General features: G+C 39.4%; 1 protein-coding gene across 2 annotated transcripts; it reads left to right on the forward strand.

Moving 5' to 3' along the window:
* Nucleotides 1–73: 73 nt before the first annotated feature.
* RDH10 (retinol dehydrogenase 10) lies at nucleotides 74–26,884 on the forward strand. 2 transcript variants are annotated; one of them, XM_048286558.1, is made up of 6 exons: nucleotides 74–678; nucleotides 1,150–1,385; nucleotides 21,125–21,223; nucleotides 22,549–22,694; nucleotides 23,006–23,137; nucleotides 25,071–26,884. In XM_048286558.1, exons 1-6 carry the CDS (start codon nucleotides 387–389, stop codon nucleotides 25,192–25,194), a joined length of 1,029 nt encoding a protein of 342 aa, XP_048142515.1. In that variant the 5' UTR covers nucleotides 74–386; the 3' UTR covers nucleotides 25,195–26,884. The 2 variants fall into 2 exon arrangements, with proteins under 2 accessions (XP_048142515.1, XP_048142514.1); XM_048286557.1 differs by having other exon boundaries at nucleotides 75–678; nucleotides 1,147–1,385.
* The last annotated feature ends 321 nt before the right edge of the window (nucleotides 26,885–27,205 follow it).

Below are 27,205 nucleotides of genomic sequence, written 5' to 3' on the forward strand. Positions count from 1 at the left end.
CGGGAGTCCCGAGAATGCGGGGCGGGATGGGCCGGCCCGGGGGAGGGGCTCGGCCGCCCGGTCCGCCCTATATAGAGGGGCCGAGCGAGCAAGATGTTCACTGCCAGTAGCGGGGCCGCGGGCGGGACGGCTCAGGACGGGGAGGCGGCGAGCCGGCGAGCGGGCAGGCAGCGCTGTGTCCGGGCTCCGTCCTTGGCGTGTGTGACTGAGGCGGGGCGTGGGGCTGCGAGGGCGAGCGGCACGGAGAGGGGGAGCTGGGCGGCGGGACCCCCGTGAGCGGAGCCTCCCTCGGTGCCGGCAGCGGGCGGTCCTGGGCAGCGACGGCTCCAGGTTGGGGAGCCGGGCGAAGAGGAGGTTCCGTGCCGCCGGCCCCGCGGTCCGGCAGCATGAACATCCTGCTGGAGTTCTTCGTGGTGACTTTCCGAGTGCTGTGGGCGTTCGTGCTGGCCGCGGCCAAGTGGCTGGTGCGGCCCAAAGAGAAAAGTGTGGCGGGGCAGGTGTGCCTAATCACTGGGGCGGGCAGCGGCCTGGGCCGCCTCTTCGCCCTGGAGTTCGCCCGGCGCCGGGCGCTGCTGGTTCTGTGGGACATCAACACGCAAAGCAACGAGGAGACGGCGGGCATGGTGCAGCATATCTACCGGGAGATGGCCGAGGAGGCGGCCGCCGCCGCCCCCGGAGGTAAGCGGCGGGCTCCCCGCGCTGTCCCCGCCGCCCTCGCCGCTCACCTGCCCGGCCCCGGCCCAGGTCTGCGCGCCTGGCGGGTCCAGCCCGGGGCAGCGCTCACCTGCGGCGGGCCCTGAGAGCGGCTCTGGGCTGGAGCCCGCTGGGTGCAGGGGTACCAGACGCCCCGACGGTGCCTTTGCCAGCCAGAGCCGGCCCTGTGCCCGCAGCGGTGAGCGCAGACATGCTTCGCGGGGCCTCGGACTCCAGCAGCGGCCTTAAAACCTGCAGCTTTTCTTAAAGCACGTAGCAGCGGTAGTAAATAGCCGGCACCTGGTGTACTGCAGTGATACTAAAATAAATAGAAGTTTTGGTGGTTTGGAATTGTATTTGCTGTTTCTGCTTGACTACTTGTTTGAATGTCAAAATATGAGCAAGAACTTTATTGCCCCCCACCCCTTCTGTTCTCTTATCTGTGTTCTTTAGTAGCTGGAGATGGAGAGAACGATGTGCTGCCCCATTGCAACTTGCAAGTTTACACGTACACCTGTGATGTGGGCAAAAGAGAGAATGTCTACTTGACAGCTGAGAGGGTCCGCAAGGAGGTTGGCGAGGTGTCTGTCCTGGTTAACAATGCTGGTGTGGTCTCCGGGCACCATCTTCTGGAGTGTCCTGATGAGCTTATTGAGAGGACCATGATGGTTAACTGTCATGCACACTTCTGGGTAACTATAAACTCCTTTCTGCTGCCCTTTTTGGTAATTAATATTAGGAAATGAACTGCTTTTACTGAACTCCTATCTCCATGAGTTTTGCACTTGCTCCTTTTCACTTGTAAGATCACTGCTTTGAGTGTTTCTTAATTTGAACTGACTGTTCTGTTTAACAGGAATGCTGGTATTAAGACTGTTAGCAAATAGTTTTAAATCAACTGTATCCTCCTAGAATCCAGAGTTCTAAGTCTTGTGGCCGTTTCTGTAGCTCTGGATATTAAATCCTTTTTAAGCAATAATCTCTGAATCTGCTTAAAGGTTGTTACTGTTAATGAATGGCTTCTCAGTCTTGCTCACATACTCTTCTGCCAGCACATTAGCAGCTTTAAGATGCTGTTTTAATGATGGTTACAATAGCAAACTTGTGTATTTCTGGAAAAAATCTTTGAAACCCCTGCTGAAAATGTTGTTTGAATTGCCTTGGAGGCAAATTGCTCCTTTTGAAGGCCGAGAGGAAAGGCGAAAAAGATTTCTCAAGACATCAAGCCAAGAACACTTTTTCAGGAATCCTGCGTATTTGTCCTCATAGCTTTCTCTAGGGGCTGCCTGTAGAAGTAAGAAAATCTTAACTATGGTTTCTGGGATGGTATTGTGTCCACAACCAGATCCTAATTAAGGAGAACAAGTATGTGATCTTACTCTTTGTCTATCTAAACCTTGTTTTCCCATGTGGTTTATTTTTAAACCCATGGTGGTGTGGAGTTACATAAATTGGAGTGTTGAAGGAGGGCATGATGCACACTTGGTTTAGCATTAGCTGTCAGACTGAGACCATTGTTAGTATTAAAACTGTTCTTTGATTCCTCAAATAAGGTTATGAAATACACTTGCATAACAATGAAAGGATTAAGCAATCTGAAGTATACTCTGACTTAAACCTTCTTTGACTGATCTTACCTTTTCATAATAAAATTTTGTAAAATGCCTCATCTTCAAAACATAGAAGGCTCTCCCAAGCCAAACTTTTTTAACATGGAAATGAAATGCTGTTTCATAACCCTAAAGGAGCCCCTTCAAATCTGCACTGTGAAATACTTAATGGCAGAGCAGTCTCTTTCCAATGTATTGTAAAGCTTGCAGAGAGTGCTTAAACTTCAGTGCACAGGAGATAGTATGTTTAGAAACTCTTTTAAACTCTGAAAGTATATATTTTAAAGCAGCCTGAGAGGTTAGGAGAATGCTCATGTGACTTCTTATAATTGGGAGTTCTGTGTGTTCCCCTTAATAAAAGTTAAATTGGTGTTCAATCCAATAGAGATGTGTAGTATATTTAATGACTGTTATTGATGTGTCTTAAATGTTGAATTGACAGTTTCCAAGAACTCTAAATTATGACATCACCATGAGTTAAAATATGGGAGGATCCTAAATTCTCCAGCTGTTCTTCCTTCAGGCCTAAGTCATACACTTATTTATAACAGTTTCAGAGACCTTTTTAAAGCACTCTGTGTGTTCCCTTACAGTAATAGAAAACTAAACTTAGAGTCTAGTATTGCTGTGATTGGGTTTCCGTAACAGTTCCATTCATCTCAAAATGTTAGTGTGAAGTGACTTTAAAATTAAAAAAAAAAAAAAAAAACAAAAAAAGAAAAACTTCAAGAAGGTATAGCTGTGTCTGGACTGCGGAACTTGAGATCTTGGCTTTAGTTTTAAAGGAGTAGTCAACACCCTTTAGATTTAATTGAGGATCTGTTCATATGTAAACTTCCTGTAGATTCTGTGTCCTGCTTTGCTTTTATTTTTTGCTGTTGGCAAAGCTCTTTGCCTTGTATTCCCCTTCATGATCCCAGAAGAGGTTGGCTTGACCAATAGTGGGTGGACTTCTGTTGAAAGTAATACTACTTAATTCATAAGATATCATCTGAATCAGCTGATTTGAAGCCAACTTTTTTGATGCAAGTCAATGCTGACTTAAATAGAACAATGTGTCTAGATGTGTGAAGTCTTATACAGCTAGCCTTTTCCATGTCAGCTAAACTGGTGGTCCAAAAGCAAAGCTAATACCCTGGAGCATTATGTAGGCTTTTAAGTATTCTTGGAGGGCATTTAGTCCAAAAAGCTGTAAATGGATTTTGTGAAGACATGGATCTTGCATGTAATATTGCTTCAGTAGTTAAGTGTCTGTACTTTCTGGGGTTTTGGTGTGTTGGTTTGGTTTTTTTTAATGTGGTTCAGGGGAAATTCTTTTTCATCCCTTGATCATTAATCAAGTCTCAATGTGTTTCTATATAAAAACTGAAAATAGGGCTCTAGTACTGTCCCTTGAAACATTTGACATCAGAGTAATTGCCTGTTCTCCATGCAAAATGCAGCTGATCTGATCTTGCTTTTATGTTAGCAGCTACTATCAGAAGGCTGCCCAACTTCTGCAGTAGGCAGTGACATGAAAATCTGTCACAGTTTTGCTGTTGTGACTCCAACTGGGCTGTGTACCATATCACAAACTGGCAGTCAAGAGCCTTAGCAGCATGCCACAGCCTAAACAGATGCTTTCCATTTTGCTGACATGCATGATTTGTGTATTCCTTCCTATGAGTGTTCTATATAAACATGTCACCACTGCATCATGTAGCAATTTCCACAGTGTAAAATCCACTGCAGTATTAAAAACCTGTTATTTCATGCTGTGATAACTTGAATGCTTCTGATATTGAAAACATAGGGACAAAATCCATTCCCAGTTTGAAATAAGCCAGCTCTGGTTTACTGTAATTTGCAGATGCATAAAATTGTAGCAGGAATGTAACACTATCTTTCCTGCCAGTCTGTTGCAAGAATAATAACTTATTTGGCTGCACTTGTCAGTTATTAGAACTGAATTTCTACAGACTAGGAAATTTTCTTCCTGTGATGTGTCAGGATTCAAATTAAAAAATGTTAAGTCACAATATAACTTAAAGCTGCTGCTGAATCAGATTTTAGCAAACATAGGAATAGGATTATTGTTGTTTTACAATAAAGCTTAAGTATCAAAATACTGTGTTTAGGTAATGGCACTGTATTGAATAAAACTACAAACTCTTAATTTTGGCACAGTTTGAGAGTCTTGTACCTACTCTAACACTTTTTCTGGAAGAACAATCTATTGCTGCATAAGTAGATATTAATATTAGACATTGCTATAATACCTGGGCAATCCTTCTAGTTTTGGTCACTGGGGAAGAAGGCAGGGCAATGAGCAGGTTCTGAAATTCTGTGACATGCAGATCCTTCTGTACAACAAGTCTTCAGTATTCAGCTCTGAGAGATCAGTGATCTGTGCTTTCCTATCCTGTGGATACTCCGAATATTTCAGCTTAAAGCTTTCCTCCTAGAGTTCTCTTCAACTTGCCATAAGGGGGAAGCAAAAGCATTCTGCTCCAGCTCTGTCATATTAAAAAAAAAAAAAAAAATCCATATATAGAGAGACTAGGACCCAGAGTTTAAAGACTTGTGTACTGCTTTCTTAGCTGGAATAGTTTTGTTCATTTATTTACAGCTGCTTGATTTTTTTGAAGGTATGCTGGCATCTCTGTAGGAGTTGAAGTAATTTTTTAGATTGCCCAGCATTGGTACAGGGGGAGATAAATACTGATTAGAGAGAGAAACAGTACTCAGGTATTTAGGGCATTCATGAAAACCTCTAAAATTTAAATATACCTTGGGAAGATGGTTAATACAGAGTTACTGAATCAAATACCCATTGATGCAGCTGCTGTATTTATCAGTCTCCTTAGACTGACAGGATTGCTCATTGCTGATTATTCTTATTTGTAATGTATCAGTGTTTGTATTGTTGTTTTCTCTTCAAGCTCCCTGGTGTTAAATAAAGATCACTTATGCCTATAGTTTTAGTTCAAATACAGAAATATTACACATTGTGTACACAAAGAATCTTCTACAGAAGAAAAAGCAGCTTATGTTATTTGAAGCTATACCCTGCTAAGTCCTGTGTCCTGTTGGCATAGTAGTTTAATTTTTGTTATCAAATTTAGGATTCTAGCAGCTATGATCAAGTGTAGAGACAATATTCCCCTGACAGGCCACTCAGCTATATTTAGTATTTTGATGAGTGGAGTTAGCTTTAATTGGTTTTTTTCCATTTTTTTTAAATTTCATGATGGTGTACCCCAAGATGCACAAGTCCACTTAAAAAGTTTAATCTACATGTTCTTGATGGTTTTTTTTTTTTTTTTTTTGAAAAGTGAGTTGGATTAAGTTCAAGCGAATCATTTGTATGTGATCCAAAAAGTATCATCAAAACTACCTCTTCCTTTGCACAATTATTCCAACTACATGCCACCAGTAAATTACCCTGGACAGCATATGTGTTTCACATACTGTGGTAGCATGCTGAGTAGTGAGTATGAAGGAAAAAGCAATCATACTCTTAGCTGTGGAAATAGTCATATTAGTCATACTTAAAACCTATAAGTGCTTTGGTATGGTTCTGCTGTTCATATGTTTTTGAGTTCATTTCTCAAAAAAATAGAGGGAATCTATCAAATGAGAATATACTATCTTCCAGATGCTGGCCCTAGAAAACTGCACTTTTGCATTTTATAAAGCAGTGTACTTAACACGGGTTTTGGAAAATAAAGGGGTGGATGTATATTTCTGGAGTTAAAGGAGGCACAAGACTACTGGTTCAGAGCTTTCCTCATGAATTTACTTTATGATCTATGAGGACTAGCAATGTGTCAAGCACTGTTGTCAGTGACCAGCATGCAGTCTAATTTTGTAGCCTGTATCTTGCAATTTGTGTATATCTGTAGCTTAGCTTTGTAATCATGTTTTAGTTATAGTGATCACTTCAAAAACTTCCATGTTTTTTCTTGGTTATTTTTAAAGTTTTCTCTTCCTTTTTTAATGGGGGCAACAACCCAAACCCTTTAATTAGATACCTGTATGTCTGAGCTTTGACCATAACACCAATCTTATTCCAGTTTCAGAATAGTAATGGAAGAGGATAAAAATGAATCTTTAGGCAATGTACTCATCTGAAGAGTCAATGTGCATAATTGAGCATGTAGGGATGGGGTGGTAGTTAGGTCTTAGTCTTATGCAAAACGCCTCTTCATTTGCCTTGTGTAGGAATCGTGAGTTTGAGCATCTATAATTGGGATTCCACAGTGCTGCCCACCAAACTGTAGTTGTTCCACATGTTTCTCAGCTCTAGTCCCTAAGGGCTATTAAGTCTGTTCTGTCCTGGTTCTTCATTGTCTACTGTATCTTGATGATAAATAAGTAGTTACATGTCAAGGAGTGTGAGCAGAATAAATTACAGTACTCTTGGTTAGTTAGCAACGCTCAGGGCTGTGTGAAAATCATATTGAAGATTCTCTGAATGTGTTACAACACTAGCCTTCCTACATATACTTTCTGTGCTAGAGCATCTTCCTTGTGTGATGGAGAATGCTGACTTCTTTTCTTCAAATGACAGCTGAATTTGTGCGTTTCCCTTCCCTCTCACTGATGATGTGAAGTATTTGATTTTCATCCCAGTCAAGTAGCAACTCTAAAATGACCTTCTGGAATGTTTTCCTTAAACTGGTTCAGTTACACCTGAGCTTTTGTGACAACTTCTCTCAGATGTACTTTGGAATTTAATTTGCTGCACCATTTGAAAGGTGCATGGATCTTAGTTTCAGCAGAAAATAGAGATTCTCTGATTGTGACCCATGGATTGTTTGTTGCCTGTAGATTGGTGTCCAAGATAGTAGCATGAGGTGTGATCAGACAGTTACTTCCATGCACTAACCTATATTAAGCTTGAAGAATTTAGGTGAAAAGAGTAATATGTTCCATGGAAATGAATTCTGAAAGTTCAGATAAGGAAAGGGGAAGTTGTCCTGAGGAGACCGTGCCAAGACTTCTCAGACTACTTGAAACATATCTGACGTATTAGTTATTAAGTTGCTTGCAATTCTACATCCATCTAAAATGAAGCTGGAGTTGCAATATAGCTTGCAGAGGTAAGGCACTTGGGATAATGTCACTTTAGCCTCCTGTAACTTTTTCTGAGGGTTGGAGACTTGTCAGCAAACTGTGTGAATGTTTCCAAGATTGCTAATCTTTGAAGGCATGGCCCTGCATGAGTGATCAGTGTGATGGTTATATTCCTCCTTCTTACGGAATGCAGTAGATCAGCTGGATAAGCAAAAGCCTCTGACCTGGCTTTGGTCTGCAATTATGCAGTTACTTGTGAAGGATTTGGGGAGACAGGAAAACCTTGAATGTGATGATAGTCTTTGCCAGTGTGGTGCTTAACCTTGCTACAAGTGGAGAGAGCAGCTCTTCAATGTTTCAGTGAAATACTCATCTAAAAGCCTATGTGTATGCCTTTCTTGTCCTGTTAGGAGGGCAGTGGAGTTTAAAGTTCCAGATTCTTCCATCTACAGGTAACATCCACCTTTACTTTATGAAAAGCAGCTAAGTTAATGTTGTGTTATTATGTTATTAACTTTCTGTAATAACCAAGTGACCATAGCAGGATTCTAGAAGACAGCTGTGTTCATGTGCTCAGTGGTGGAGAAAAGCAACCCTAATTATGATGCAGCCAAGTATCCTGCTAACCCCATGTTTGCATCACTGCCTAAGACTTGTCTTAACTGATCTGTGTGGGTAAGCAATCCTTTTTCGTAGCTCTCAGTGTCATCAATTACTCTGACTAGACAGGCTAAGGAAAGATGAATGTTATGTTTTCTAGCACCATCCCTGCCATTTTAACACTGCACTTCTTAAATCTTTTCTACTTTTATCCTTATCAGCTGTGAACTATTATTCTCTCCCAATGTTTCTCATGCTTTGATTTCACTTCTGGGGGCTTTTTGAGGGGAAGAAAGGTTTTTGTTATGTATCTCTAGTACTAAATCTTTCCACAGTTTTCTGTATGTAAAAGCCAGTGCATCACTCACTTGATAAGCCTTGCTCCCTTTGACCTTTGAGTTTTCTGGCTATTGACACTGACGGTAAAACTGAGTTACTGATACCCGTCTGTCTTTTGTGAAAAATGGCAGATATCTTTCTGCAAAGGCAAACTGAAGCTGATTTACACATGATGCTGTATGCTTTTACCTGTGGTCTTAGACTTCATGTGTTAAAAATTGCAGTCTTTCCAAATGCAGTTACAATATAGGTGAGTAGGTGTAGACTTTGAGATCCGTAGAATGTTGGGGGTTGGAGGGTTTAGTTTGAAAGAAGATATGTCACAAATGGGGGAGAGATTTACATCTGTGCTTACACTTCTGAATGAACACTCTGTTCTTGTAAATAATTATATTAGTATAATGATTTATATGTCAGTCAAATTAACACTTGACATGAGTGAGATATCACAACTGTGATGGGAGGGCATGGTAGGCCAAGGAATGCTGGAACAGCTGTGGAGCTGAGGTGGCTTACTTGGTGTGAGCCTTTTGAAATTCAAGTTTGTTTGGCTGTTGAATTCTGCACCTAAATGTGCCCTGATGCTGGTTGCTTCTGCCATCTGTTTGAACTTGTGTGACAGCTTCTTGAGCACTCCCCTTTTCAGCATTATTTTGAAAAAGCTCGTGAGTGCTTGTTTAAAAGTAAGTTGTCCAAAATTTCTGTTAATTTAGGACAAAACTACAAGGAAGCTTAGTGGTGGCAGTCTGTCTTGTGGGACCATCCCTTGAATCTGCATCTTACCTAGCACTAGGTTTTATATTCAGCCAACATTTGGGTGAGCTAGTTCAGCTCACTAACTTTTCTGCAGGGCAGGGAGGAAAGCTGCTAATTTTCTTGTCCAGGTTGAACCATTTTTCTATTTGGAGACTAGAATCACCTCATCAGCATTTCAGACTTGGAGTGGCCAGTGTGGGGGGGGAAGGGTGAGGAGGAGTAGGATAAAATCACATAGCTGAACAGGGCCTTTGTGACTATCCTAGTGAAACCTCATTCTTGGACCTTTTTTTTTTTTTTTTTTGAGTAAGATTTACATCCTCTAAATAATTAAGTAGTCATAAATGATTCCAAACTGTAGCAAATCCTCCACTGGCATAAGTCTGAACCTAACAACATGACTTCAAAAGAGATGGCAGTATTTTAATTACAACTTTTAAAAACCCTTAGATAAAGGCAAGCTAGTTTACTGTATACGTCAGATAATGTTGTGTTAACAGCTTTAGCTTATTTACCTTGAAACAATACTATGATTGCTGTTGTGTATCATCAAGAGCAATGATCTCTGTGCCTACTGCACTGTTTGACTTCTCTGGAAATCAGTTGTACTAACACAGAATGTGGAAAAAACAGGCTGGAGCCATGTTTCAGCTTGTGGGAAATAAGCATAGTTTCCACAGACAGGCAAAGGAAGTATTTCTCTCTTTGAAAATTCAGCCCCCAAGAAAGTGAGTCGTTTGCTGATGTTTAAAATGCCTGTGCAAGCAGAATCTTTGAAAATTGTATTAGTTGGTGGTTTAGTCACTGTATGAACTGGAGTCTTTTGATCATTTTATCCTTTGTTGGCTCATGAAGCAAAAGTTTACCTGCTAAGACTATTTATGTTCTGCACACCCTTTTGTGGAAGGATGGGGAGAAGTATGAAACAGAAACACCTGGGTTTTTAAAAACCCAAAAACTTCATGCATTTTAAAAATGTTGCTTCTTGTTCAGTGAGTTACTTCACAGGAAGTCATAGTCTTTTAGGGTCTTATTATTTCCTAAAGAAATACTGAAGCTAAATCTCTGTTCAGCTATATCATCTTCCCTAGTTTTCTGTTTCCACTAAGGAAGACTGCTATGTGGAAAGGGAGACTTTCCTTCTAGTCTTGTTCCTCTTGTGAGATACTTGGTTGTAGCACAATAACTTTCCTTATTATGAAGCAATTGATTTAAAACAATGACTTGGGGACTGAGTTGGGCAGGATGAGTAAAGTGACTCAGCTTTCATCTGCCTGCAAGTACTCTAGCAATTGCATTGTTATGAAGGTACTGGCCTTAAGGTATCTATAAAATGAGACAGTCCTTTTCTGCTTAGCCACTTTTTAAAAAGCCTGCTACATAAATCATGAATGATGACTTCATATTTTCCTTAAGTAGTTCTGACAGTACTGTTCTCTAGTAATGTTTTGGAAACCTGTAGACTAAAATACCAAGTTTTACTAAATATTCTGGAAGATGACTAAGCTTATGGCAAGCTGGAGAAAAATACATATTTGAAAGTTGGATTGTGTTTTTGTTCACTGAACAAAATATTCTGAGCTCTTATCTAATTGTTTTTTCTAAAATTAATTTGTTATGTGGATTTTTCACAGACTCATAGGAGCATGTTTTCATTTTTGTCAAGATTATCAAATAGCTGGCAATAAATAACTGCTCTCCAAATGGTTGGACATTTGCTGCAAACTTGTGCTAATGAAGGTGAGGGACTAATGTGTTTGTTACACTAATGTCAACATAGCTCTGAAACACTACAAATCCTTTGACACAGCCATTTGTCAGTATATAAACAAAGTAGAATTTCTAGTCGCTTGACTTAAGCAGGGGTTAAATCACCTTTTGTGGAAGGGAGTAGGCAAGTGTTAACTTCCTGTGTCACTTGAGTAGAAAATTCTAAAGTAATTTCAAATTTGACATTTGAATAAACCTATTTTTAGGTCATCTTTACTGATCTGCCTGTGGAAGAATACAAGGTTGGTGGTGCTGCCTTCTTCGACTGTAATTTAAATTCCTGAATTTGCAGCAGTGTATCTATGCTGTCACAGCCACATTGGAGCTCTGTGTTAGTCTTGGCTCTACAGAAAGCTCAAATAGATTTGGTAGATTTGAGCAGAAGGATTCACTTTCTTTAAGCTGTATCTTAGTTTTCAGTGGCTGCCAACTGTGTAATACTTCATTTAAATGAATTGTAATTGTGGTTTGATGGCTGTGATAGTCTCAGAGTAGAATGAGATTAATACTTATGGAGAAGAAATATCAGCTTGTCTAATAAAATGCCTTTGAGCAGGAGGGAAGAGATCAGCTTTTGAAAGTTAATACTTTGAAACATTCAGTTCTCATGCTTAGATGTGCCCTAAATTTGTGCTGTCTGAAAAAGTCTGCAGGTACACTTTTGTTCCACTTCGTTCCACTCTAGACTTGCTTGTTTTTCAGTGTAAGGCAGACTAAATACATAGCTGGGCCTCCAGCAGCCCTCTTACCATGTCATCTTACCTCTGCTGTTCAGTCTCATCTTTTACATTAGTTTGGCATTTCAAGCTCACAACAAACATCATTGGCAATTTATGTTTTGCACTTTTACACAGCTTAAGCAGAGATACTTTTTCCCTGTTCATTGCTAGCTGTCAAGAATCTAATGTGTGATTGCTCTGACCAAGCTTTAAAACCATTAAAATTCAAAGGGGGGAAAAAATGGTTATGAGGGCTCAGAATGTCCTAAAGAAGCTGGCATGGTAGTGTAGTTACTGGAGGGCTTCTAATAGCCGGGGGGACATAATTAGTTTTTGAAAACAGTACGGTATGTGTATGTGCTGAACTTGGCTGAAAATATGTTAATTCCACAAGAAATTCATCTGGGGGCTCTACACTGCTTCATTGGGCCCTCCCTCCAGCTGGAAGGACTTGAGACCAAAGGAGAAGGAGAAATGGAAGTAGAACAGACACTGTTTCAGAGCAGGATAATTTATTGCAGGCAAGAGCTCCTGTCAGAGAGATACAGGAGAGATGTAGCAGAGGAATTGGTGTCCTTTCCAGTTAGTTAAGTTTTTGTTGATAAACTTGCAGTTAACATAGTGGTGAAGAGTGCAAGGTCTCTGCTGGCTTATGAACCCCTTCCTCTGTGAGAAGAAGGGAGAATGGGCTGTTGAGCAGGGAATTGGTGTAGGGAAGTGAAGAATCACAGAATGACTGAGGTGGGAAGGTCATCTGAAGGTCATCAGGTCCACCTCCCCTGCTCAAGCTGGGCCACCTAGAGCCAGTTGACCAGGCTTGTGTCCAAACAGCTTTTTAATACCTCCAAGGATGAAGATTTTCACCACCTCTCTGGGCAACCTCTGAGAATGTACTTCATTTTCCACAGACATATGAAATCAAACATTTGCAAACTCTGGAGGGAAGAAGTCCAAATAAATAGTCAGTGATTGAAGCAGTTATGTATACTGCTGCATATATAGGAAGCACTTACACATCAGCGAAGGAGTATCTGCAAGTACAGGTGACAGTGGACAAGTTGGTGTGCATTTATGGTATTCTGTGTATACAAGCACGTCCTTTAAAGGCAGCTAGATGTTTCCACAGAAATGACTGGTGGCATATAGACATTAAAAAGATTGGACACTTTTTAAAATTATTTCCATCCTCAGATGTCACGCCTGTCCTGTAAAACCATGTCAACCTAAAATCTCTTAGGAAGAAAAATTTCGAAGTTCTCAGGGGCAGAAAGGTGGAGACTGCATACCAATAACATAAAGGCTCTAAATTCCATTTGCTAATATAATGATAACAAGGGTAGTTCAGCTTGAATACCTGAAATTCTTCATGCCCAGAAACTATATGAAGTAGTGACTCTTAAACAGAAGTTAAATGTTCTTAAGGAGAAATCAGGGCTACCTTTGCCGGTGTTCTATGTACCTAAACCCCTGCCCTAGGTTATGCTGCACACAAAATCTAGAGTGATGCAGTGATGGGGGATGCAGAAAAGCTTTACGGAAGAGACCTTGAAGTCTGATTAGCAGTGGAGCAATATAAAACTTACAGTGATACCTTTTCCACCTTGATGCTCAAGAGGAAAGTTTCTGAAGTCAGAATTGCATTATTTAGGTAGTGTTCTTGAGTACTTAACCTACACTTTAGATGTACTACACAAAGCTGTTTTCTACCCCAGTTTGGGGTAAGATCACAGGAAATTAAACCCTTAGAAGAATGGCGGGGGAGACAATGTGGCAATGTGATAAGGCAACAGTAATAAAAGCTTCTGTTGCAATATCCTTCCGTAAGCATTTTTTATATCCCTCTCTCTGTAGACACAACCTTTTTCAGCTAAGCCTTATTAACAAACTATACAAAAGGCAATTTAGTCAGGCAATGTTCAGTGCCCTAGGCATAGCATAATTAGTTCTAGTAGTAAAGAGTGGAAATCAATGATTAATGTTTGAGAGATAACTAGTGGTATTAGTTTCCTGTGTGCTTTTTTTTTTGTTTAATAGCATTACTTATCTTATCTTTGCTGTCTACCCATTGTAAACAGCTTTGTGGCACTATTTAATTCAGTTTCAGCTTTGTCTGATAAACTCAACATGAGTTAACTCATGTAAAAGAGGAACCACTATGATACCTGAACTCTTCATAGGAAAGAGTGGTGACTATTGGCTTTGAAAACTGGAGAAATTCTGGAACTGAACCCTAAACAATACAAATACTAAACAATGTAGTAATGTAAATATGGGCTGTAGCATACTTGTTCTTTAGCAAATGGTGTGACAGATGCTTATTGCTACTAACAAACCCACTCACAGCCTTCCATAAATAAGATTCAACCTTATTTTGTACAACTTTGGTGCTTCTTGGGTGTTTTAATATGTCTGTTGAGGAGCAGGGGATTTTATGTTTGTAGATTGGTCATGAGGGTAGAGAAAATTGCTTCCATAAATTAATAATAAATTATAAACCAAGTGATTCAAGTAATAGCTTATGTTTTTACTTATTTAAGACTTCATGTACTTCAATGCAGTATTTCATGCAGAGCTGGGAGAGAAGAAAAGTATGCTTATTTCTTGGTAAATTAAATACAGTTTTAAATTAACTGATGTTTCTTTTCATTTGTGATTTACTTTTTTAGGGTATTTATTTTATTACCTTCACTTCTTAAACTGAGCAGATTTATCTGTAGTTTCACTCTGTCTGCTAATGTAGGCTATCCAAGGTATTGGGGAGTGTATGTGTGGGTTTGCTTCTGTGTTACTCATCACCATTACAGACTTTTGTTTAAGTCTGTTTTGTTCTTTCATGAACTCCTGGTTGCAAGGCAATCTTAGCATTATTACTGTGCATGTATGTTAAGCATTAACTGCTGGTGCAGTTCAGTATTAAAGGAATCCCTGTGGCCCCAAAACAGTGGGTTTTTATGTGAAGGACAGATAAACCTTTAGCGAGAACTTGAAGGTTGTGTTGCCTGCCAGGAGATAAATAACAAAGGGACTTCTTTTGAGATGAAATATTGGAAGTTCTAGCTTTTTTTGTTCTGAATGCAGGGCTTGTGCAAGGCACACTTGAGGATAGTCCTTGAATAGTTTCTGGTTTTGCTTTCAACATAGCCACCTATGGAAGCTTGGCTTGAAGATGTCATGTTTATCTCCTGATCCTTTTTGATTCAAAAGGATATGGGTAGGCCTATCAAAAAATTCAGAGAAATGTGACTTTATTTTTTAATTCATTACTCTAGGAAGACTGTGTAATTCTGACCTATATTTCATTATCATTTCTTGAGAATAGAAACCAAAGATCAAAAATAGTTCTAATTTCCACAGCTATTCAAATATTTACTTAGACAGTGGCTAATTATCCAGAAGGGGCCCAGCAGTTCTTGAAAACAGTCAGTAGAGACATCTGAGGTCCTTTAAAGTACAGCTTTGGTCCCTTGTGTTAGCAAGGTCATCAGTAGTTGTAGACTTCTGTCTGCCTGCTGTATTCAGCCTGTTACTGTCAGAGCCACATCCTTTGTATTGTGTGGTCTCTCTAGTCTTCAGCTCCGTACTCAGTATTTTCCTGTAGTCTTACTGCAGTTACTAATCTCACCTTAAGCTAACATTTCAGAGATGCTTGTAGAGGGGAATTCAGGAAGGATGTGGGGACTACGTGGGGAAAGTAATTGAGATGATAGTGCAAATGACAAGTAATTACTCTCATTTCTCTTTGAAACCAAATAAAAAAGCTAGAAGGAAAATAAATGGTTAAATGCAGGCTTGCAACTTCATCCTTTGGTGCGTGAGAAGGCATTTTGGATATTATAATGCCTACTTTGGATAAATCTTCCTATGAGAGAGTTCTAGGGTATATTTTCAAGGCCTCTTCTAAAACCATTTGGCAATGACTTCCCCTGTAATCCTCTAAGTGAGGTTTTAACCTGTGTTTATAAACTCCATGTAAAGTGGCTGTTGTCTGAAATAAGCTGGGCTATATGATTGTAGCCAAAAATAACTTCAGTATGTTTACTGATAAGCTTGCCATTGAGGTTTTCTGCCTTTCAGGCACCTTCCTTTCCTTTTTAACATATATAACGTTGCCTTAGTGCAATACCATATAGTTTGGACAAACCTACTATAGGTAAGACTGCCACAGCCTGTGTGCAGAAGAGTTAGAGGTGCTCCTTTATCAGACCCTTACGCATTTCTTCTCAGATACTGGAATGGAACAAGAACTTGGGGCACATGGAAATCTCTGTTTGGTTCTGTGGTGGAGTGGGTGGCCACATGCTGTCCTGCACAGGAGTAAGAGAACTTGCAGTGTGTTGTGCTGTAGGCTGTGAAGAAGAATGGGAAGAAAAGAAAGCTGAATGTGCATGCTAAGGGAGAGAGAGAAAACATGTTTTTTTAGATAAAAAACTTCTCTTGTCACTCTTAGTTAAACTAACTAGTTAATGTGTGGCAGCAGGCTGTTTATGGTCTCTGGTACCTTAGTTCCCAGAGGTGTCTGGATGTGAGTCCTTGACTAACCACACCAGTTTTGCTTCTTGGATCTGCCTGAATAGTTTTTAACATGAAGATGAAACAATACATTTACCCAAATGTTGCACTCATTTGTGCTGTCAGGCAGCTGCTCTGGCAGTCAGGAATAGCTGTGGCTTGGCAGAAAATGTTTTCTCTGTTATATCAGTACACCACTGTTATGTCTAACTAGTGATGTAAAAAGTCGCCTCTTTTGATAAGCCTCAAAAAAAAAAATAACCATGCTCCTTACCTGAAGGAGCTGTATAGGAAAGGAGCTTTGGCATGTACTTTGGCATAAAGGCATAAAGGTACCTTATAGTAATACAGCTTGTTTATGCCATTAAAATAGTTTAAAAGGCTGTTGACAGAAGGCAGAAAGTATGAAGGAATTTTTTTTGTATTGAAAAAGAGAAACTTGAAGGATCTTATGTGTTTACCTGTTTATTTCTTTCTTTGCTATAAAGGCAACTCTCTAAACATGAGGTAGCACATACTTTTCTACTTTGGTGTGCTTTCTGCATTCAATATCCATTGTCTTGAGCTGCATACAGCTAACATTGTTTTCTGTGGATGCTTGCTTTCTTCTTTAAGAATAATTAATCTGAAATTTAATTTAAAAAATCACTTTCCCAAACACAGTATTTCTTCATATTCTCATTTGCTGTATTTAGACTAATTTGTCTTGACATTGCAGCTGTGCTGCTCTTTGTGTTGCACAATCTTTTGAGTTTTGTTTCATTAAGAATGGAACTAAAGAATTTGGGGAAGGGGAGGGAAGAAGTGCTAGACTGTTAGAAGTTAATTTGCCGTAAACCAAAATGTTGAGAACAGATTACGAAAGCTATGAAGTGACATGTAAATGCTTGTTCAGTTTCACACTTAGTGAGAAATAAGTCATTTAAGCTGGGTGCACATGAGATAGAAGTTTGGTTACAGCTGCTGGGAATAGTTTGGTCTTACTAATATATTCAAAATCATAGAGGAAAATGCTCAGAAGATTGGGAATTGATCTCTACATTCCAAAAAACTTAAAGGCTGAACTAGCTTGAAAAACTAGCTCTACTCTGTTCACAACAGCTTCATATGCTCTGTCTATCCTACCTAGATTCTGTCTGTCTGAAGTATACGGCAGGTTAGAAAATTCATGTTTTCACTATGCTTTTGGGGTTTGCTTTTTGCTGTTGGGTTTTTTTTCCTAAATAATAATTTTAAAAAAGAGCTAATTATGAGTTAAGAAGATGCTTAACTTGTATTTCCTGATGTTGAACACTGCATAATTTCCCTGACTGTTCACCCTGATACATCACAACACAATTCCTTTCACCCTCTATATTCTACTTACTGGTTTCTCCTCACTGTTGAAAACTGTGGTATGTTTGTCATGAATAAATGACCCAGCTCTGACTTTAAATACTTCTGTGTTTTGGTTAAATGTCTTCCTCTGCAGCTGTGAGAGTAAAACTGAAGTTTCAAGGATCAAACCAGAAGGCAGATAGTTTGATTAAACCACTTGACTTGATTTGAATTATTTTGAAGACCTGGTTCGTGACCTCTAATGCCGTGGACAAAACCCATCTTTTGCTTGGTGTCTTCTAATACTTTTTTTTATGGAGGATTAGCATGTCCGTGCATCACCTCAGAAGACTAATGTGGGCTGTGTACCTGTTCAGACAAACTCCAGATGGGAAGGCCACCCAGGAGGCATCTTGCTCCAAACCAGTCAAACTCTTAACTAGTTTGTCAGCAGCACAACAAGCACACAGAAGACTTCAGGTCTGGTAGGCAGATGTAGTTGAAGCTGAAAGAAACTAGAAGCAAGAAACTAGGTTGATCTGGTTTATGTAATGGGTAGAAAAACTGGGAACCAGATTATGGAGGAAGCTGCTTTGATCAAGGAGGTGTGCAGTGCCAGAAACCCAGTAAGAACACTGATTTATTTGGGGATTGCTTATACCACGAAAGAGTAACTTCACTTTGGGATTGTTTTTCCCAGCGAGAGGCGGCTGGGAGGAGCAGTGGGCAAGCCTTTACTCTGAGCCTGGAAATGCATCCCCCGGTAGGGTGTGTCTGCCTCTGACAGTGCTTGTTTTCAAGTGCTGACTCCCAGCTGCTGCAGATGGCTGGAGGATGGCAGCAATCGAGATGACTTTCTCTGACATCCATTTAGTGGAGATGCTGATAGTTGACTACTAAGTTTTCTACGTATGGTAGTTATGCTATCTTTGTAGACTGCCTCAGCTTCAGGTTTTAGGTGGATTTTCAGGATAATGTGCCATGACAAAGTATAGGGGCTTGCTCTGAACAGGCTGTCTCAGAGCACTGAGGTCTCATGCAGAGATTGCCATGAATTTCTAATTGTCTTTGAAGCAGAGGAGCTGTGGTTTTTTTCCAGTGTAGCTGTAAATGGCTTTTAAGAGATGACTTACATGAAGTGACTGTAGTTCTGCTGCTGGGAGTTGTTCAAGTCTGCAGTTGAGATGCTGAAGACATCACCCAAAAGTGTCCGCAGCAAGTTGTATTTGTCATATGCCATTTTCATCTGGTTGAAAATGGGTTACTTGAGCCACAAGCTCTGAAAATTCAGTTTCTATAATATTTATGCTTTGAAACAGTATAGCATAGTTGAGTGGGCTTTCTGAAATTTACTAGTCTGGTTATGTTGCATATTTATATATATATGACTCTAAAAATTCTCTTCCTCAGCCAAGCTAAACATAGGCACTTATGGACACAGTTATAGTTCACCATATTAACAACAACAACAAAATAAAAAGAGGAAAAAAAGCAGTGCCATATTAAAGATAATAGCTTGGTGCTCTTGCTCATTCATCTCTTGGAAGACAATACTGATTCATGTCTTGAAAGTGGTAGGAAAAAATCTGTTACTACTTCTTTCCCTTCTTTTTCTCCCACAAGACAAACTCCAAGGCCCCTTTTCTGTAGTTGTTGTGGTTTGCAGCCAGAGCTCCAGTCTGCATTATCAAGCTTTCTGGCAATGTGAGGTGGCAATCAGTCATTCCAATGTGATGTGGACAGATAGCTGAGACGTAAGTGGAAACTGCTGATGGAGCTGACAAATGTTGGGGAGTGGAGTAAACTGTTTAGCAGGACTGAGCTGGGAGCACGGATGTCTTACAGGGATAGCACAGAGGATCGGGGTTAGCGTGCACACCATTGGTGTTGCAGTGTGCAAGGCAGGCTGCAAATAAAGAACAGTCTGTAAAACTTCAGTGCTGTCCAAGCGAAGCCTCTTTTTCGGATGGCGCTGCCTGATGATGGCTGGGCTTTGTTGCCATGCAACATGGGAACAGAGGCTGAAACTGTGTGCCTGGCACAGATTAGTTTAACAGCAAACTGAATTCTTGTCCGAGGCTCTATGTTAGAGTGTCCTGGTTTGAGATTGAGATCCCTGCCATAAGGAAAGAAACAAATGCAAGGCAGCTTGCTCTCAGATTGTTTTTTATAATTAGCTTTGTTATGTAGTTATGACAGAATCTAGGAGCTGTATGAATCAACAGTAGAAAAGGCAAGGAGTCAGGAGGTCTGTTAATCTTCTATCATCTGCCAGCTGTCCAGTGAAAACACTTTTTGTGTGGTGTTAGGAGGTCTGGATTAGTCATTTAACACCTGCAGGCAAAAATGTTGTACAAGAACATGTGAAAATCATTAGAGCAAAACTGTCTGACGTCTGTGATTGGAAAATGCAGACAGCGTAAGAATGGAATTAGATGGATTCAGCTGTAGTTTGCACGTCTTTTTAAGAATGCAGCTGACATGACTTAGACCAACAATTAAGCAAGTAGGAAATACTTTGGGGGCATTTGCGTGCTCTGAGTTTGGATACAAATTACATGGGAAGAGTTGGTTTTTGGGAGGGTAAAGCATTCATGGTACTGACTGAGTTCAAATAGATTAGTAGCTCTGTCACTAATAGATTAACATATTAACTAGGCATGTTTGTGATTAAAAAGCATTGTCTGAAGTTCTTGGGCAATTTAAAAGTGATCTCATATAGGACGCTGACACTCTAAAAGCTGAAGTACATCATAACTACACATACCATTTTGCTATTTTATCGATTTTTTGTAGTGTATTAACTAGGTGCTCTGGTTAATACTTATTTAAAATAAGGAAGTGTTGAGTCAGCTTCCAAAGAGAGATATGACAAAGATAGGTATTCTGGTAGGGGTGATCTTCCAGCAAGTACCTTCAATATATTGCTACAAATTTAATTTTTAAAAGGTGTTGACTCTGACTCAGGTTTTTAAATGGAAACAAACTTTGTTATAATCAAAACATAAAAATTGGAGGTTAAAGTTTCATCTTGAGACTTGCTTTGGGTTTATTTTGTTTTATTTTTAAACTCTTAAGGAATCAGTAACAGAAATGTGTATCTTGTCTTTTTAGCTGTAGCAATGCCATGGATACTAATGAAGATGAAAAGTAATTTAAACTAGCACATGTTGACTCTATTGTAGGTAAAAAGTAACATCAGCAAAAGCTCTGCCTCTAGTATTTCTTTTAATATAAAATGCCTAAGGTGATAAGTTATACAGATAAAACTTGCCATATCTAACTTAAAAAACACTGTCAATAATTAGAACTGATGATTGGTACTGGTCTCAACAGAGATGTGCTGGATGGTGTAATTAAACACTTTGCATTTCTTTTTCTGTCTTTAAAAAAATGACTTCCATTTTAAGGTCAAATTATCTCCTTCTGATAACTAGTCTCTTGTGGAAAAATAAACACGTCTGAGCTCAATTGATCCTTTAAACTTGGGATTTCTGGATACACAATCTTTGCTGCCATGCTGTCTGAATTCAAAAACAAGCTGTAGATTTTCTGTTAGCATTTTTGACAAACTCAAGTTCAAAACCTGTACAATGATTGTATTTCTATATTCTTGATAATAAACTGAGAGATTCTGAGAACTCATTGCTAATGTAACTTGTTTATGAAGTGGTTTTTTATGTAGTTTACATGTGCTTTGTTTTTTGGTTTTATTTTTGGTTTGTTTTCTTTGTTTTTTTTTTTACTTTGTAGACCACTAAAGCATTCCTTCCCAAGATGCTGGAAATGAACCACGGACACATCGTGACAGTTGCAAGTTCCTTGGGGTTATTCAGTACTGCTGGAGTGGAGGTTTGTTAGACTATAATGAACAAAAAATTTGGCACTTTTTGCCAAAGACAAGTTTTTTCATATTATCAGATAGAGGAAATAAGGTCAAATCTTCAAAGATATTTGGAGATTATGGTGCTGAGTACCATATCAGCGCATGGCTCCCTATGAGTGGGAGCCACAGGACTTGGGCAGGCATTGTATTCATTTACTTGGATGGTGGAGTTGGCACTTAGAGCAAAAGCCTAGGATGGCTGGGGGTTTCAGAATGCCAGGTGATCTTTGAGTTACCTGGTAAATTTAGGAACTTGAAAGGTGTCATTCAACCTACTCCTGTCAAGATCTTCAGTGCAAAGCTTGAAGCCAAAGGCAAGGGCTTTCAAAAGTAATGCTTCTTGTTTCTGTGAGGAAATGACTGCAAACCTTCTAGAATATATGGCTCACCTGCTTCACTAGCAGCTGTTGGAGAGCTCCAGTTTGTGAGACTTGTCTGGTGCATAAAAATAGGTTAGGATTAGCGCTTGTCCTGTTTTTTGAGTCATTAATACAAATGCAAGTGTGAACAAAAAGCATTCAGTTAGTGAAAATTAATTAATGTGTCTAATATAATAATGGTCATATTACCCCATAAACAGACTTCTTTGCATATAAGTAAGGCTCAGTCCAGGACCTTAAACTGCAGTGTTTCATAACATGAATGAAGATGGTGTAACTTAGGGCTTTTTAGAGTGTTTACTGTCTTGAGAAAGCTACAAGGAATTTCCTAGACTGGGTGTGACCACCAACAGAGGTGGACACATCCGACTGAAAACACACTAAATTCAGCAACAGTAAAAAATTATTGCATAGACAACAGTAGCATTTGAATTATTTGTGTATCTCATAGAAATACTTAAATCTTGATTGTGTCTTCTGTTGAAACTAACCTTAAAAATAACACTTTTAAGATTTTTACACCTATGCCCTGCCAACTCTTTAAACTTTTTCAAATCTGACCCAAGGTAGTATTAGGTATCTGTCCTTTGTTGCACCATTTATTATTAAGCAAACTGGTAATTGGAGTAACTTGTCATGTGAGCCTGCCTGATTCAAAGACTTGAATCTAAGATAATATCCTCCTACATTCAGCTTTCCTGCTTTCATGATTCTGTGCTAATTACCTCAAAAGTAAAGTGATAAATGAGTTGATGTGATGCTCTATTCAGTGGGTGTCTTTTGTTGTTGCTTTGAAAATCTGTGCAGAATCACCTCAGGTATGCTGGCTTTGAACATCATTCATATCTGTCCTTTTTAAGTTCTTTTTTTTTTTTTTTTTTTTTCCCCTGCTTCGTTCATTGCCAACACAGGATTATTGTGCCAGCAAATTTGGAGCTGTAGGTTTCCATGAGTCTTTGAGCCATGAATTGAAGGCTGCTGAAAAGGACGGAATCAAAACTACTTTAGTCTGCCCTTATCTTGTAGATACAGGAATGTTTAGAGGATGCAGGATCAGGTGAGTAGAATTCTCCTTCTGCTCTGTGCTGGTAGTGTCATAAAAGTATTTAGAGGTAACTCAACTGTTACCATAAAAATATTTAAATAAATATTATCTCCCTTTAGTATATGTAAGTGTTAGACTCAAAAAGAGACTTTCTGAATTCACTGTCTTCTGTCCTTTTGTACAGAGGCAATGCAAGTTTTGAGCTATAGTCTTTGTAACTTAACAATGAATATAAAAAAGTTCCGAAGAAATTGAGTTAACTGTTCACTGGGGTCTGTGGTCTTTTATGTATCGTATTAATCCGTCTTAATCAAATGTTCCAGAAAAGAAATTGAGCCTTTTCTTCCACCCTTGAAACCTGAGTACTGTGTGAAGCAGGCTATGAGAGCCATCCTTACAGACCAGCCAATGATCTGCACACCTCGCCTCATGTATATGGTCACCTTGATGAAAAGGTAAGAATTGAATTTCCAGTTCTTTGGCAATGCAATCCACAAAATACATGAGCGTGCCCAGTTTCTGGATACAAACACCCTCCCACCCACACAGGCCATAGGTGCCATGTTGTTAGAATTCATAAGTCTCTCTTGGCTTGCATGCTTGTAGGTTGCTTGCTTGGGAAGCTTCATTTAACTGAGATCCTGTGTATCTATGCATCTTTGTTTTAACCTTCTTGTATCTTCCATCCTCCTTAGATTCCTATTTTCTTTTCAACAGACTCTTAATTCCATTGTTTGAGTTCCTCTTTAGGAATGGCACATGAGGCAGCTACCAGCAGAGCAACCTCTAGCTGCTTGTCTCTAGATCCAGTGTGTGAGAAGGTCCTGCCTGCAGATTCTTCAGAACTTGCACAGATGTGGTAGATAAACTGAAAATTGGTACTTCCAGAACCAATTTTCAGAGTCTAAGTTTGGTGGAAGGGCTATTTAAAGGAATTACTTCTTTCATTCTGAAGCACTGCAATTTTAGGATGAAAACTGTTTTAATCTGTAATCAGGTTGACATTTCAATGATGCAGGATAATACAGGAGCTGCTTCAATTCCTGTGATACAACATCACTTGAATTCTAGTTTATGGAGAACAGCTTCACAGGCCTCTGTGTTTTGTTTTAAATCTGTAGCGTGTAGGGGGAACCTATAAAATATAGCATTGTATTATTTTCTTTCTGCAAGGGATGGTTGAAACTGACCACCCTGGTGATTTTTATTCTGCTTATGAGGTGGTTGTTCTCCTGTGTCTCAAGTGTCTCTTGGTGGACAGGCTCACCAAAAAATAGTGAGCTGTGAGCTGCTCACATCTTTCCTGGAAGAGATGTATGTGTCTATTCTGACACCAAATGAAGGCCACTGTCAGTATCTTTAAGAACTAACTCCTTCACCCAGAAGCTCAGAGGGTGCTTCAGTGCTTCCTGCACAAGCAGTGCCTGATGCAGCAACAGCCACATCAAAAGCCCTTCGGGTTTCCTTGGTTCAACACTTCAGCTTCCAACAGGGAGATCAAAGCTTCTGCATAATCCATGCCCCAGGCAGCAGCCTTTAGATCAAAGGCCCTCCAGTCACTGCACAAGCAGTGCTGCTGGCACTGAGGACACCTGTACCAGTGACTATGTCTTGGTGCTTCAGTGGGCATTACTCCTAATGGCTGGAGTTGCACTGCTTGCCACTGAATAAGTGCCTGTTGCTATTTCCAGGGGCTGAAGAATCCCATTTTAGTCCTTCACTGGAGCCCCTGAGTATTACACTTGAAATAAAAACAGTATTTTGTTCATGTGAGAAGGAGGGGAGGATCTGTAGCCAGGTATCCATCACATAATCACCTCCTGGAATTTTATCTGGAGGGGGGGGAATTGCTCTCTTTACTTTGGACCTTTCTTTTTGAGGATGGATGATTGAGTTTAGAATATAAATCAAGGTTGTTAGACATCTGGTGATCAAAGAATGGCATTAACTAACACTAATCCCACATTAAAGAATATCTTAAATGTCTGATGACCTCTGCTGATGTGGCTTTTAGCAGATGCTTTGCTTTTACCAGGCTTTCTGTGATGCCCTTGCCTCCCCCCATCCCCCCTGCTCCACTTCTTTAAAACAAGCTATCACGCTGCTTGTGAAGAAACAGAAAATCTGGTCTAAGATGGACACGTGAATAAGCAGCTTCTTTCTCCTTTCTGCTTGCCTGTGTGGTTGGGACTCTAGAATTTCAATTCACTCTGAAAGTATCCCTATGAAATAAAAATCCCTTAAGTCTTTTAAGAAGACTCTCCAATAGGTACTATATTGCTTTTAAGGAGATCAAGTACATAGTGCATGTAAGTACATGTACTTAAAAGTAAACAGAGTTTTTGTTTTATTCTGTCTTCTAACAAATCTCTAACTTCTTTTTCCCAGTATTCTCCCATTTGAAGCAGTTGTATGCATGTACCGATTTTTGGGAGCAGACAAGTGTATGTATCCTTTCATCGCTCAACGGAAACAGGCTACAAACAACAATGAAGCAAAAAATGGAATTTAACCGTTTGGGATGGACTAACATTTATAGGTGAATGCAATAATGCTACATGACTGAATTGCAAAGTGCACTTGCATCTAACAGATGCAAATGTCAACATCTTACTGTGGCATTCTCTTGGGTCCTAAACCTGTGTATTGAACTCTAAAAATCAATGGATTTTTATATACTGTAAATAAAACTGACTAGAGTACTTGGGAAATGTGATAGGTAACTCAAAAGAATTTACAATGTAGCTGCCACCATTGTCCTTTAGAATATCACTGTATGTACAGAAAACTAGTCATACTACTTGTTGTAGGGATGCACTGTGTGATATCTCTTCCTTAGTCTGCCAAGGCTTCTAAGAGCTGTCTCCGACCAGAAGATGCAATGTTTCAGAAATGGTTTGACTTTCCTCATGTTATTTAGGAAGGGAGGGAAATCTTGCAATTTAAGCTACTACTCATGATATTATAGCAAATTCAAGGACAGTTTCTGAATGCATCTCTTCATTCGTTCACCCAAGTTCTCTAAAGGACACATGGCCAAATTGTGGTGTAATTCTCTTTTGTTGCAACTATGTGTGTTCTATTTAAACAAAGATGAAAAGAAATTTGTAAATCTCTGCCGATTCAAAGGCAAATGAATGTCTTACATACTCTCAGAGCAAACTTGTACTGGGCATCTGTTTTTTTAGGAATGCAGTCAGTGATTTAATCTGACTTTTTTTCAAGTTGACTTAATTTGAAATATGCTCTGTTCCATTTCCCTCGATATGTCAGAGTCCAATTTACTATTATGGACTACAGTTTATTTTCTTCTTCCTCATTCTTACTTCTGACAGAGTCCTCCCACCCCCTAAGGAAGCTGTTGTCTTAAATTCTCTAACTGGACTTGTGCCTAAAAGACAAAGCAACTCAGCTGAGATACAAACCGTTTATGTAAGTGCTGGTCATATGCCAATTATTAGCAAAGGCAAAAACAGAATAATGCCTGATGCAACTCTACATTCAGAATATGAAAGGGTGTAAAGATTTTTTTTTGAGTTGTACTCACATTGTAGAATGGCAAATGACACTTTTACAGTATTTTTTGTAAAGCAAACAATTTTGTGCCTTGAATTTGGTAATCTGTATTAGTGAAGCATTGTAAAAGTGAAATTCTACCTCTGTATCTTAATGTATACCATCCACTTGTAAACTACTATCAGAAAAATTGTGATTACTTTTTTAGAATGTCTTGTTAAATAGTGACCAATGCCTGTGGTTATTAAAGTGAGCCACCTTTTCCTTAAAACAGTGACTGGAATGTTTCCTTTAAAGACTGAACTAACACGAATTACTTGTGCCTGTTCCACAGCTCTTTGGTGTCAACACAGATCAAATATTTATGGCTCAACTCCTGTATCCACTTTGTCAGTTACATGCCTTACAGTGTAATCTCCGAAGACTATCAGTAGGTACTGTGAAATTGGGCTTTAGGAGCTGACAGTTTTGTCTATCTTCTAAACTCACTGATGAAGTAGCTGGTCAAAGAGGTTATGAAGAACATTAATTTTAGTGTTATATAGAGCTGCATTCAGGTTTATGAAAAAATGTGGTGTCGGTGCAGTTTTAGTGAGTTAAAAAGTAAATGTAGTTTCAGTACAGCTGTAGTTATTACTGCATATATATAACACACATATAAAATAAAACATTTGTATCTGTGTCAAGAACAGTGTTGTTAACTAACTCTGTTTAGAAATTAATTGAAAGTAGAAGAAAATGTTTACATTAACCCTTACTCCAAATTCCATGCTCTTTTGAAAAAGTCATTAGAAGATTTCCCCAGGGCCAAATTACCTCCCATGTTCTTACAGCAAAGTCACTAAGAGCATGTACAACAAATTTAATTCTATTGCATAGCATCACTGTATTGCACATTTGTTTTCCTAAGATGTCTCAATCTTTGCTCCTGTGTCAGACTAAGAAGCAGCTTTTAAAGTTTGATACTTGACACTTACTAGCCTGACAGAAAAGAAAAAATTAAAAGC

This window comes from Corvus hawaiiensis, chromosome 26, assembly GCF_020740725.1.
Source record: "Corvus hawaiiensis isolate bCorHaw1 chromosome 26, bCorHaw1.pri.cur, whole genome shotgun sequence".
Lineage (NCBI taxonomy): Eukaryota > Metazoa > Chordata > Aves > Passeriformes > Corvidae > Corvus > Corvus hawaiiensis.

Coding starts and splice junctions, on each gene's coding strand:
- RDH10 (XM_048286557.1), top strand. CDS start 387: ATGAACATCCTGCTGGAGTTCTTCGTGGTGACTTTCCGAGTGCTGTGG. Junction 21,224..22,548: donor TCAGTACTGCTGGAGTGGAG/GTTTGTTAGACT, acceptor TTGCCAACACAG/GATTATTGTGCCAGCAAATT. Junction 23,138..25,070: donor ATGGTCACCTTGATGAAAAG/GTAAGAATTGAA, acceptor TCTTTTTCCCAG/TATTCTCCCATTTGAAGCAG.